Source organism: Anabas testudineus, chromosome 1, assembly GCF_900324465.2.
Source record: "Anabas testudineus chromosome 1, fAnaTes1.2, whole genome shotgun sequence".
NCBI classification, from domain to species: domain Eukaryota; kingdom Metazoa; phylum Chordata; class Actinopteri; order Anabantiformes; family Anabantidae; genus Anabas; species Anabas testudineus.
This window is the reverse complement of record NC_046610.1, coordinates 16,577,223-16,591,019: the sequence shown is the minus strand read 5'-3', so window position 1 is coordinate 16,591,019 and position 13,797 is coordinate 16,577,223. Positions and strand designations below refer to the sequence as shown.

At 38.9% G+C, this 13,797-nt stretch overlaps 2 protein-coding genes across 5 annotated transcripts in view; both read right to left on the bottom strand.

Moving 5' to 3' along the window:
- Positions 1 to 444: 444 nt before the first annotated feature.
- On the bottom strand, positions 445 to 5,616 carry LOC113161712 (CD209 antigen-like protein E). The gene is made up of 6 exons (XM_026359497.1): positions 5,493 to 5,616; positions 4,791 to 4,901; positions 4,587 to 4,709; positions 2,819 to 2,958; positions 2,586 to 2,692; positions 445 to 1,060 (listed from the first exon to the last, which is right to left on the bottom strand). The coding sequence occupies exons 1-6, from the start codon at positions 5,572 to 5,574 to the stop codon at positions 919 to 921; spliced, it is 705 nt and encodes a 234-aa protein (XP_026215282.1). The 5' UTR covers positions 5,575 to 5,616; the 3' UTR covers positions 445 to 918.
- Positions 5,617 to 7,451: 1,835 nt separating this feature from the next.
- Positions 7,452 to 13,797, bottom strand: part of LOC113161701 (CD209 antigen-like protein E) — a 29,829-nt gene continuing 23,483 nt past the window's right edge. For 3 of the 4 annotated variants that reach the window (XM_026359487.1, XM_026359485.1, XM_026359484.1), the window contains exon 6: positions 7,452 to 8,246. In XM_026359487.1, coding sequence (XP_026215272.1) covers positions 8,081 to 8,246 — 166 coding nt within the window. In that variant the 3' untranslated portion in view covers positions 7,452 to 8,080. The remainder of the gene's footprint in view (positions 8,247 to 13,797) is intronic. The other variant, XM_026359486.1, reaches the window with a different exon arrangement.

The following is a 13,797-nucleotide window of genomic DNA, read 5'->3' as shown; positions in this document are numbered from 1 at the left end:
TGAAGTAGAGTTGCAGAAATATTTTTCTCATTTTAAGCCTGTTGTGCATAAGCTGTAGCTTAATAATTTAAATATTTAGCTTTGACAGTGCTCTTCTTAGTGTAAATTTATCAACAGACAACAAACAGGAAGCTAACGCACACAGATTCACAGCTTCTACAGTGGAACAGTGGTTTGTAGCAAGCACGAAACTAATAAACTAAAGTAATAAAATGTAAAGCATCCTATATTAAAGCAACACAATATAAAACAAATTATTGTATCTAGTCTGAATGTACAGAAACTGTGCATAAGAGATGGGAAGTAAATAGACTGAAGTAGAACAACTCTGAGATTTTCCATTTAAAGTTACTTTACCTAAACAATTAAAAATCATATATTAACTCTGGTTTCTATACAGATGCAAATAGTGAAAACACAATTTAATGAACTTAAATGGTGATTTATTGAAGAAGCTGTCAGTACGTAAAGTGTTAAAATCAGTTACGAGCTGTTACAGTACATTACTGATGTTAATGCATCAATATTTATAATTCAGTAATACATCATTTCATATTGGTTTTACTTTTTTGTAATGATGTTGTATTTTGAACTCTGAAATGTACGTAACACAACAAATACGTTTTGACGGATTATTTTAAAAGCAAGCAAAGTAGCAGAATGTTAAAAAAAACTTATAAAAAAAACCTTTACTTCCTGCAGTAGCTTGATTTTCAGTATTATCTCATATCAAGGATTCCAAGATTTCCACGGATGCTGTATGTAGATTATTGTTGGGTCACAGGGTCAGAATGTATTGAGTCTTAGACCACAACAAAAATACACATTAGTCTTCATCGTTTTCTCTTTCAAAGCATTGTACCAACTAGCTGAAACTGAGAAATGACTTTTCTATCACTGTCTGATGAGTTTGGATTATTATTTGAGGCGTAATTCACAGATCCAGTGTTTTTGTATTTCACATGGTGCATCATTCCAGCTGTTTTGAGACTCATAATTGTAGATTTCTGCACAGTCTTCAGTTCCTTTTGCATAATTTGGCTCAAATTCTCCCCAGTACCTGAAAGCCAAAAGCAAAACAAAACAAATAAGCATTGTCTTCTTGAACACATAGTAAGAAGCTAAGTAAAGTACCTTATTTTCCGCACTATAAGGCGCACTGCATTATAAGGCGCACCTTCAATGAATGGCCTATTTTAAAACTTTTTTCATATTCCTTTGTTATGCAACATTAGATGGAGATCAATAAGTAGTGACAAAGGCAGTTAAAAAGTATTATAGTATTGTTCTTATCACCTCTCTGTTCAATAGTACAGCTTTGACGTATTTTCTCCGTCGGTAAATTAAGTTAGTTTAGTTTCCACAGTAAAACGAACTGGTTCATGTCTATGCTGAGTGTGCTTTATACGTTTGTGCCTTGGAAAGCATTTGTCTTTGTAAGTATTAACATGTTTATTGTCATTAGAAGTATGTTAGTTGTTACCTGTTACATGTGATAAATTACATGTGCGTGTTATTGTAATTAGCTTCATTCAAGTCAAGCTAGCGTGTGCGAGTGTAACATACCAAATGTGTAACGATGTGTATTATTTGTTAATTTAGTTTCTTTCTTTTTTTTCAGTTACATAAAGAAAAGATAGGATAAAGTGTAGTTGAGAGCAATGTACTCCTCAGTTCACAACTCCAGTAAAGACAAGAAAAGAAAGCCTTGGATGGAGTCTCCTACTTTTTATTAGCTGGATGTCTAGCTACACTAAGTTCACGTGTTGTGAGGACAGCACAGAACGGATCTTGAGTTTAAACTCTGCGTTTTAACCGTGTCTCTTAATAGGAGCCATTTTGGGGTTTTTGCACAAACACACAAATGGAAATGAAACGGTACGCTAGGCGAAGTCATATATCCCAGCATGCACCACGCACTACTTCTTCTACGAGGGAAAATGGAGTCAGCGGCTGTTTACCGTAGTTGCGAGACTTGTTGCGGCTCAATATTGATCCATATATAAGGCGCACTGTCAGCTTTTGAGAAAATTGAAGGCTCTTAGGTGCGCCGTATAGTGCGGAAAATACGGTATATAAATCACAGTGATAGTGGCAAAATAATACTTCAGACACAAATGACTGCTGTCACCATTCTGACCCAGGGCCCTGTTGTTTGTAGGCTGCTAAACAGAAGCAGGATTAAATAACTGGATGTTTTACTCCTAAACAAGGCTTTTTAGTTTATCTTCAAACTCACTGATGATGTGGTTTAGAAAAACTGGATTTAAACTTCTGGAATAACTTTATGCTGGCATGACTACGACATTAATACTGGAAAAAAAACAGGATCAACAGGTTTCACACTGACCATATGTCCCAATGATGAGTTAAAGGAAAGAGGGAGTGACACGGCCTTTTCTAATTACCGTAATAATATCTACATATACATTAAGTATTAACTCACATCCATAGTGGGTTGGATTGTTTGTCCATATATGAAATGTTGTCTTACTTACACTAACATAGATCTTACAGATCCCATAAGTGAAAATTAGCTGCCCACAGTACACCATGTTAATAGAAATGTTAAGTAAAGTGTGAACCTTGTGGCATTCAGCACAGGAGTCCCATCCACCCATCTCCATGTCCCCTCTACCTCTCTGTCATTTAGTCCAATCCACATGCGCTTTCTCCAGCTTCGAATGAAGTCCTTGTTGACAGAAGGAAACAAAAAGTCACAACATGAAAGTAAAATTAACATTTTCATGCTATACTCCACCTCTGTGGCAACATTTATTGTAATATTTTACTTTTTCCTCTCACTATAGACACATACCTGCTCTTTAGCACTGTTGATAATCACCAGGTCTGCCCCTCTCTGTAGGCAGTCATTTCTGCTTTCTTGCCAGGATTTCATCAGTGAAGAAAAATAATAGAAACTACCATTGAAATGCCTCCAAACCTCTGAATACAGAACTGTTTCAAAGAAAAAAAAAAGGAGCATGTTATTAACAATCACATAGGATTAGTTTTTCATAAATCAAGTTTAGTCAGTTACCAAAACTGATTCAGACATGAATTTCTTAAACTACAAAAATATGTTCAGTTTACTCAACACTCGAATCTTTCTCTTTCATCTTCCATCACTGACATGTACATTATTGGTCTAGTTATCCTCTCCTTTATATACAGAGGCTTGTACCACAGACTTTTTAAATTAAAGAATAAGATATCTATTCCTGTACTTATGATACAGCTGGGAGAACTACTAGAGGTAGAGGTGTCCAAAGCAAGCAGTGCATGGACCAGAGGGAGCTGCAATCATCCTTTAATAATCTGAGAAGGGGTTGAGTTGTGATGAGTGCTTACGTGATTTCTGTAACCTGCTTTCTGCTTGAGGATATATTCTCAATGCAACATTAGCTGCCACTAACTAGCACAACGCACCTTGGCCTCTCATCGAACTGTCAGAGGCTGATTTGTCTTGTGTACTGTAGGTGCCATGTTTTGAATAAGGGGTATGTGGAATGAAAAATGTATTTGTGGTCTACTGCATCTATTTTTATTTTATGTTCAACAAGGTTTTAGTGGCACAATGCTACATCACTGGAGTACTCTTTAATAAGCCTTTTAACCTTTTTTTTATTGTGACATTAACTACATATTCCATATTAAACTTAGAGTGCAAAACTACAAAAAATAATAATCAAAATCACCATTTGCCAGAAGCTGGTTTGGGTTGGGGGAAATCACTGGTCAAGGCAAAGAAACATTTCAAAAACATTAACTTCCAACAGTTGACAACTTCAGGCCAAGAGTAAAAGTCTCCCATCTGAAAAGTGCCGCTCAAACAAAAAGTTCCCTAAAAACTACATTTCTATACATTTTTACTGAAACCAAAAATGCAAAACTCGACCTGATTATGTTTTATGATTACATAATGAGAATATGATAAGAATGAATATAAATGACTAGATGCAAATATGTTATTACATATTTCCAACAACATAATATTGCATATTTTATCTTTTCACACTAACAGAATAAACCTCCACACGTTTTTTATGCTGTCTCTATGCCTGCTTTATAACATTGGTAAAACTCAGCACAATTTGAGCTCAAACCATTGTGTAGAGTGAACATACACGAAAAAAACAAATCAGACCAACAGAGGTAGTTGAGATTAAGAAAGCACTAAACAGTGTAATAATTTAATAGTAACTTAGTTTATATGTTTTTTCTAGATTTGCTGATAATTGCTGTATTTGGTTAATTTGATGTAATATAGGTTTTAATTTTGTATTGACTGTACAAAAGTTATTGAGGTGGGAAGAGGGACTGAACCTCTCATGAGATCATTGAACTGACTACAAATATAGTTTTAACAACCTTTCCCTAATATCTCAATACAATATGTGCTGAAACATGAATTTTAACACATGGGTAAATGCTTGAACCTAGTCATATCAAGCGCTCTGTCCAGAAAAAAAATCCTAATGATCAGTAACTCTGTAAACAGTCATGTCAGAAAGACATGACTGTTTACAGAGTTATCCATGACTTTGAGTAATCAAGTTAGAAACATAAAAAAAAAAATAAAATACCTTGCGGATTATTTTGTTCATTGATCCTGTTTTCAAGTATTTTTTGGAACTGGTCTTGTTCTTCAGCCAGACTGGTCTGTAACTGGACCATCTCCATCTCCCACTCCGACCTGTCTTTGGTGTCTGTGTTTGGTACATAAAGAACAAACACTGTTCACCAGCATCAAACCAGATGTTCATCAGGATGTAAAACAAAGTACTTACAAAAGAAACCACGAGTTATGAGTCCAACAAAGAGGAGAAGGCACAGCAGACCCAGAATCAATGCAGCAACTTTGTAAGAACTCGTCTTCACTGTTTTATTTCTTGCAACACCTGAAATAAGAAGACTGCATTTGCAATGTGTTTATGTTTCATTTAACATTTAATTAAGTCTGTTTTCCCACACAAAAATGTAATTCAAATTAGCATTTTAATCTGACACCAATCTATTTTGGTTCAGGGCAGCTGTGTCTGCTGCTACCACAAAATCCATGATCCTACTGCTGTGTATTACTTGATCTGAGCGCCTCTGTGTTTTCATTTATGGTTCACAAATGTCATAAGCAAAACCATTTTTGAGAGGGTCTGTTTGCACATAAACCTGCCTTTCTTTATAATCTATACATAAAATCCACCATTGCAGTGGCCCAATCAAAGCCCAGACCTCAATCCAATGGAAATGCTGTGGAATAAAAAACTTAAAATAGCTTAATTTCTTTTCTTTGTATCTGTGTTTAGTTTGAAAAGCACATTTTTGTATTAGTGGACAAGAAAACCAAACTCTAATCCCTCTGTTCCTCACAGAAGATAAATAATAATCCATCACACAAAAAGTAGTTTTAGTGTAAAAAATGTCCACGTTTGCATGAACCAACAGTCTTATTACAGTGTTTCTATTTGAGCCTGTTTGCATGTGAATCTTACCTGAGAGTGCAGGTCCAACTCTGTTCTGTTCCACAGCACAACATGCATCTTTATTTTCATAAATATATTTTGGTCTGTTCATCTCCCTTTTCCACTTGCTGTGACCACCTGATGTTTCCTCGACATTGGCATAAATATCAATTGCATCCATGATGTTGATGTTCATCTGTACTGTCAGATCAGTTCTCTCTTGCTCTTTCTGTCTGACTCACTGTGATTGAATAAAGGCGTTCTCATAAAGAAGAAAGCAAAATACTCACACATGACTGTTAACAGGAAACTGAGGGTTGGGATGAAGATGAGATCACTGCCAACTTTTGTGTTAGTTAAAGCACGAGGTTGCTCTAAATATACTGTATCTACTCAACATTATGTGTTTATTATATGACAACAAATGTCCTGTAAGGCAGGAGGCTACTTATTTTTAAGCCAAACCAATAACTCTATTAGAGTGTAGCCTGTATTATCCATTAGACCCCCACTGTCTGTGGCCACAGAGAGTGGGTTCACTCTCAGCTGTGGCTTCTGAGCAGCAAGTATCACTGTAACTCAGAGAGATAGATGCAGTTTGTTAATGGAGGATTTAGCTGCTGAGGTTGATAGAAACTATAGCTGAGCTGATTGTTCACATTAGGTCATTAGGGTTAAAAACTATACGAATCACTCTGTAGAGCTGCAGCCAGAGAGGTGGTGTACAGTAACCTGTACAGTACATCACCTTTCATCACACTAGGGATTGGCTCCACTATCCCAGTGGACGACAGTATACATTCACTGTAGCTGCAGGTGATCTGCCACTCCAGCTATCGAGTAATTAATATAGTGTTTAACCATCATGTGCAGTTTACTCAGCCAGTGATAAGTTCAGTTAACTAACTGTATCCATCTTGCTACAGTGCTGTTATATGTCCAGTCTTGTTAGTTAATACACTGTTATGGTAAAGTATACTGTCGGTGACGAGGTGCAAGACTACAGGAGAAGTAGCTACTGGCTTCCAAAAGGAAATTTTAATTTGGAAAGTGCTTTCAAGCTCTGTTGAGTGTAGCAAAGCACACCTTTTAGTAATGTAGGTTTTGACTATTTTGGGCCTGGTTTATTCTTTACTTCTCTCATAGTTAGAACTTCAGATGACCCCAACGACCTTGAGCCACTGACTCCAAATTATCTGTTGTTGATGAAGAAACAACCTCTTTTACCCGCAGAACTGTTCCAAAGTGCAGACACAATACTAGGTGACTTGTTCTAAAAGCAATGGACCCAGGATTACCTTTGTCTTCTCCAAGAGCGTCAAAAGTGGTTTACAGTTAAAGAAAACCTTGTACTGGTTGTGTGTGACTCTGTACCCTGCAATTCATGGCTCATGGGCAGTGTCCTACAAACTATACCAGGTATAAAATGATTAAGACTAACACACTAGAAAGACCTATAGACAAGCTTTGTTTGCTGTACAAAGTAATTAATAAAGCATTAATGTGGACTCAGTTTGTGTTAGTCAAAATTGAATAATTGTTGTTTGCTCCATATTCAATCATAGGGCTGGCAATGTAAAACCCAGGTGTTATCATAACATACTTTACATTTGCTGTAAATGCTGTAAAGTAAATTAGGGTTTATCATTTGGTTTGGATTTATTCCAGAACAGGATGACAAGCATTATTATTTATGGTTGAAGTGCGCCTCCTAGTGTTGTAATTAAGAATACTTATGTCTTGGCTCAATACAGCCTTTTTGACCTTTATATTTAGATTTGAAATATTGACAAGGTTTTTTTTTAGCTAGATAAATTTCTATTGTGTAACAGGAGGATTTTTCAACAATATACAATGGATATATTAGATTCAAGATTCAAAAAACGTTTATTAATCCCAGAGGGAAATTGTTTTGCCTCTCTCAACACAGACAGAAAGAAAGAAAGGGAACCACAACCAGGAAAGATCCACACCAACACAAATACACAATAACATCAATACAGGGTGGAATGACAGCAATTATAAGACAGAAATTGTCAGTTCCCCTACCCCTTACAGAGCGGGCAGGAATTGTAAAGATTGATGGCTGACACAAAAAAGCCCAAAATAGGCCAAGACTCTTCTGCCACCCGTCAGGTGCCGTTCTCAGAATGACTGTGTATCCAGAATTCCCCAAGGCAAAGGAGATAGATTATTGTTGGGTCACGGGTTAAGAACATGTTGAGTCTAAACACACAAAGAAAATACACATCTGTCTTTATCTTTTTTGCTTTCAAAGCACTGAACCAAGCAGAACTTTTATATATGTGTACCATGAGGCCTGCTCTCATTTAAATACTAGCTAAGAGTTCCAAAGACTGGGCTGTTCATCCTTAAAGGCTGTTTCCACCAGAGATCACTGTAGTTGTAAAAAAAGGAAATTTACACTTAACTATTTTCTCTGCCACCTGGCAGCACAGTCTGAGCCAAAGTGGAAGCATTTGGGTCCAACCAGTAACTGCAACCAAATCCCTTTTAAAATCAGCTGTACAGTGGTCTTTAATGTGCCACTATGTTTCTACAGTAGCTTTAGTACTGTATGTTCTGTGCTGCAAGTTTAACTGAAACTGGGAAACCTTTTAACATTGTCTGGTGACCTTAGAATAGTTTTTGAGGCTTATTTCACAGATCCAGTATTTACCAACGTTGCATGGTACATCATTCCAGCTGTTTTGTGAATCATAATGTTTTATTTCTGCACAGTCTTCATCTCCTTCGTTGTTTGGCTCAGACTCTGCCCAGAACCTGAAACCAAAAAGCAAAATAAAACCAAAAATATAAAAATATAAAATAATAATGCAGACTTAAGAAATATGCATACTGCAAATACCATGTAAATCAAAGTCAGAATGTCATAATATTTATGATTGATTCATTAAACAGATCAAATGAGTATTGCTGGACATTCTTATCGTGGATAAGGTTGGTCTGGTTATGCTGCATTTAAACATCTGGTATAACTGCACGCTGTCATGGCCGTTGATAATATTTTCTATGACAAGACAGGGAGAGAAATAGAAAAACAGACCTCTAATATCTAAATATACGTATTGTTGCATTGCACTGCAACCTCCTTTAGGTCAAGACATGGTAGTCATGTTAGCTACAATGCAGTAATAAGAGGCAAGAACAAAAACAGTGGCAAGAAAAAGTATGTGAACCCTTTGGGATTACGTGGAGTTTTGCATGAATTGGTCATAAAATGTGCTCTGATCTTCATCTTAGTCACAACAATCGAAAAACACAGTCTGCTTAAAATAATACTACACAAACATTATTTGTTTTCATGTTTTTATTGAACATAACATGTAAACATTCACAGTGCAGGGTGGAAAAAGTATGTGACCTTTGGACTTAATAACTGGTTGACACTCCTTTGGCAGCAATAACCTCAACCAAACGTTTTCTGTAGTTGCGACGGTCTGGAGTAATTTTGGACCACTCCTCTTCACAAAACTGTTTCAGTGCAGCAATATTCTTGGATTGTCTGGTGTGAGTGGCTCTCTTAAAGTCATGCCACAGCATTTCAATTGGGTTGAGGTCAGGACTCTGACTGGGCCACTCCAGAAGGTGTATTTTGTTCTGTTGAAGCTATTCTTTTGTTAAATTACTTGTATGCTTTGGGTCATTGTCCTATTGCATCACCCATGCTCTGCGGAGCTTCAGTTGGCGGACAGATGGTCTTACGCTTTCCTGCAAAATGTCTTCATAAACTCTGAAATACATTTTTCCATCAATGACAACAATCCGTCCAGGCCCTGAGGCAGCAAAGCAGCCCCAAACCATGATGCTCCCTCCTCCATGTTTTACAGTGGGGATGAGGTTTTGATGTTGGTGTGCTGTGGAACATCCAGGTGCTCTTTTGCAAACTTCAGACGTGCTGTAATTTTGGCTTCCTCCGTGGTGTACTACCATGTACTATTCTTGTTTAATGTTTTCCTTATTGTAGATGTGTCAACAAAAATGTTAGCATGTGCCAGAGATTTCTGTAAGTCTTTAGCTGACACTCTAGGATTCTTCTTTACCTCATTCAGCATTCTGCTCTGTGTTCTTGCAGTCATCTTTAGAGGACGACCACGCCTAGGGAGTGTAGCAACAGTGCTGAACTTTCTCCATTTGTAGACAGTCTGTCTTACTGTGGAGACATGAACATCAAGGCTTTTGGAGGTACTTTTGTAACCCTTTCCAGCTTCATGCAAGTCAACAATTCTTGATTGTAGGTCTTCTGAGAGCTCTTTTCTGCAAGGCATGGTTCACATCAGGCAGTGCTTCTTGAAACCAGAAAACCCAAAACCCTGGTGTATATTTTTAAAGGGCAGGACAGCTTTCAGCAACACATCCAATATCATCACACTCATTGGACTCAAGGTTGGCTCACTCCTGGCTCCAATTGACTTTGAGAAGTCATTAGGCCTATGGTTCACATACTTTTTCCACCCTGCACTGTGAATGTTTACATGTTATGTTCAATAAAAACATGAAAACATATAATGTTTGTGTACTATTATTTTCAGCAGACTGTGTTTTTCTATTGTTGTGATTTAGATGAAGATCAGAGCACATTTTAAGACCAATTCATGCAAACTTCCACGTAATCCCAAAGGGTTCACATACCTTTTTTTGCCACTGTATAATGGATCAGAAGAGACACAGGCACTGATTGTAAGTAAACAGAGAGACATACGCACCTGCACCTTATTAAAGTAAATTTGACAAAGTTTGGCTCTTTGGGTGTTAAAGGTTGCCAACCCCTGGACTATACCCTTGAGTTTTGCACTCTGGCAGCGACCAGCAAGTAGAAACCCTAATCCTTATATGGCACCTTCTATGTTGGTTTAGCTGAGAGAGCAAAGGACAAAATTGCAGCTTGGGGTCCTTCCTAAGGTTTTGGACAACCTTATTGAAATAGCTGACAGCTTTGCCCACCGTATTAAAAAGAAAGAGAAAAAGAGAGCACATAACCTCAACTCCTCGGGATCAAACCGCATATTTTGGTCACTCTTCACCTATCTGTGTCTGTATTGTGGTGGCGCATATCATTGGGTTCCGTCTTGTCCAGCTATAGACAGACTACTCTAACCAGCCCCCGTCCTCTCACTCCAGTTTATCTACAACTTCCTGGTCAGAAGATAAGTAGTAGCTTTTATTGACTCCGGCGCTGACACTGAATTTATTGATGAGGCTCTGGTTCAGCAACTGGGCATCCAGACTGAAGCCCTGCCATCCCCGGTTCAGGAAAAAGACTCCCATAGACAATCAATTACTTTATCCCTGCTCTAGACGAACTTTACCTATTCATTTATCTATTGAAAACCACCAGGAAGATATGACCTTTCATGTGATTAGATCCCCCCGACTTCACCTGGTCCTTGTAGTCACATGGCTTTGTAAACACAATCCCCACATTGATTGGAACTCAGGGAGAATTCGGAGCTTGGGGGTGACCTGTTTAACCACCTGTTTTCATGCCGCAGCCTGTCTCTCTCTAGGCCCCGCTTAAAAGAAGAACTATCCACACATTGCCAAGGTGCACAGAGAGTATCTCGACCTGAAAGAGGTGTTCAACAAGGCCAAGGCCACCTCACTGCCATCTCATCGCCCGTACAACTGCGCCATTGACTTCTTGCCAGGCACCTCGCCACCACATGGCCGTCTCTACTCCATCTGCTTCTGAGAGGGAGGCCATACAGAGGTACCTGGACAATGCTTTAGCCACAGGACTTATCCGCCTGTCTTATTCCCCAGCTGGTGCCGGTTATTTCTTTGTGGGGAAGGACAAAGTTTACAGGTTGACACCCTGTATTGTATTTCATGGACTCAACCAGATAACCATCAATAATCGATACCCGCTACCACTTATCTCCTCTGCCTTTGAACTGGTCCAACGAGCAACTATCTTCACCAAACTAGACCATCCCAATGCCTATCATCTGGTTAGAATCAGATAAGGTTATGAGTGGACACTACGAGTACCTGGTCATGCCTTTCGGACTTACCAATGCACCAGCGATATTTCAAAACCTGATGAATGATGTATTAGGAGATCAACCAATTCGTCTTTGTGTAGGACAATATCCTGATACTTTCCCAAGTCTAAGACCGAGCATGTTCAACATGTGTGCGGTGTGCTGCAGACACTCCTCCAGAACCAACTCTACAGGCAGTAGAAGACACCAGAGAAGTGCAGAGAAGAGAAGTGTGAGTTCCACTCCAGTACCATTGTATTTATTGGCTTCATTTCTGTCTGCAGATGAGATCAAGATGGACCCGGCTAAGGTGGGGGTGGTATGGGACAGGTCCCCTCCGGAGAATTGCAAGGCCTTACAGCGCTTCCTGGGCATTTCTAATAGGAGATTCATCAGAGGGTACAGCACCATCGCTGGTCCACTTCACCAGTTAACCTCCAAATCAACCAAATTCAGGTTTGCTTGGACCTGGAGGCCTTCCAGAAATTATTCACTTCTGCCCCCACTTACCTTTTTTTTTTTTTATAAAGCTTAGAGTTAGTAATAGCTCAGATGACTCTGAACCACCTCTTAGTTATGTTGTTATAGGTTAGTCTGCTGGGGGACCTTGACTGATACGCTGAGCTCCTCTCCTCTCTCCTTTCTTCTCTATCCATTTAAATGCCACCATTGCATGTCATTAACTTTGTGTCTTGTGCTTCTTTCTCTCTGTCTCTTGCTCTCTCTGTACTTTTCTGCAGGTATCGTTGGCCTTGGAGCTGTATATCTCCAGTATCCAGTTGACCTGCCCAATGTTCCTGTTGGGATTGTGGATTTTGGATTGTGTGTCTCTCTCTCAGACACTGTCACTAGCAGTTCCTGCTTCAGCTGCCTCTCACTGCTCCAGCAACCCTGCTCACACCAGCTCCACCCCACACAAGTTTTGTGACAAAACGTATGGTTGACCACCGTACGGCTCAAATTATCAACACTCTTGATTGTGCACAACATGCAGAATGTAATTTTAAAGACAAAAAACGAAATAAAAAAGGTCAAATATTTATTGTGGAAGGGAGTTAAGCCACAGTGCGTTATGAATGGGACTAATGAATGTCCTAGGTATGTAGGGATGAGAGGCAGAAGAGGAGGAAGAGGACAAAGTAGAGGTAGATATCAAACCAGGGAGGATGGAGCATGTTACGTATGTAAGAAACGGGGACATTGGACAAGAGACTGTAGACAGAAAAAGGCACAGAGTGTGAAGCATGACTAGAGCAGATAGTGCATGAGGAACTAGTAAGCTAAGAAACATGTGAGGGAGAAGAGGAAGTAAATAGAGCAGATGTTGTTTAATGAAGAGAAACCAAAAATCACTTTGAGAATAAATGACAGAGAAATAACATTTTTATGTGACTCTGGAGCCTCAAAAACAGTAATACACTCTGATGATGTGCCTGAAATTGATAAATGAAAAGATCACATTTTTGTAAAAGCGGTAAAATTAATGAAGAGGTCTTTTTTGTGCTTATAAAAATCTTTGATCCTAAAACAGGAAAAAGCGGCACGGGGCAGGTAGTGGCAGGTAGGCGGCTGGTTAGTGTAGTGGTAACATCACCGCCTCCCATCTGGGAGACTGGGGTTCGAATCCCAGCTGTGGCCTAACACCAGTAGGGGTCCTTAAGCAAGACCTCCTCACGCTCACCTTTGTACCTTGTAATGACTTGTAAGTCGCTTTGGATAAAAGCGTCTGCTAAATGACTAAAATGTAAATGTAGTGCTTTCGTTTGTGTGTCCATGTAACCTATTAGATCTGGACATGATGCATTGTCCAGGAATAGCTACTGTACCTACATATAACAGCATCAAAGCAATGAGAGTAACTCAAAACTTTACAGGTACAATGCCGTTACATTATCGGTATAGCTTAGACTTATAACCAAAGGTAACGGCTCAATAACCACAGTGTTAATGGAGGAAGCCAAAAAGAAAGCAGCACCTCACTCTGATTTCATGAGACAAGACGGACTGCACTGCAAAATGTACAGTATTATAAATACACATCAGGGCCAGATGGAGATGGAAAAGGAGGAAAAGTTTTTCAAAACAAAACAAACTTTGGTACATGTAAAAACCATGCATTGGGATAAAATGGGGAACTGTGCCAGCAGTTGTGATTTGCCAGTGGAGATGCGACACTCTCAATGTGAGTAGCACCTCACATTTCACTATCAAAAAATTAAAGCAACAGCTGGCGCAATCTCTGTAACTTTGTGACTGCATGTGAAGAAGCCCACGACTGGGAAAACACCTGAAAAGGATATGAATATAGCCCCAAATTAGGCCTTACCAGA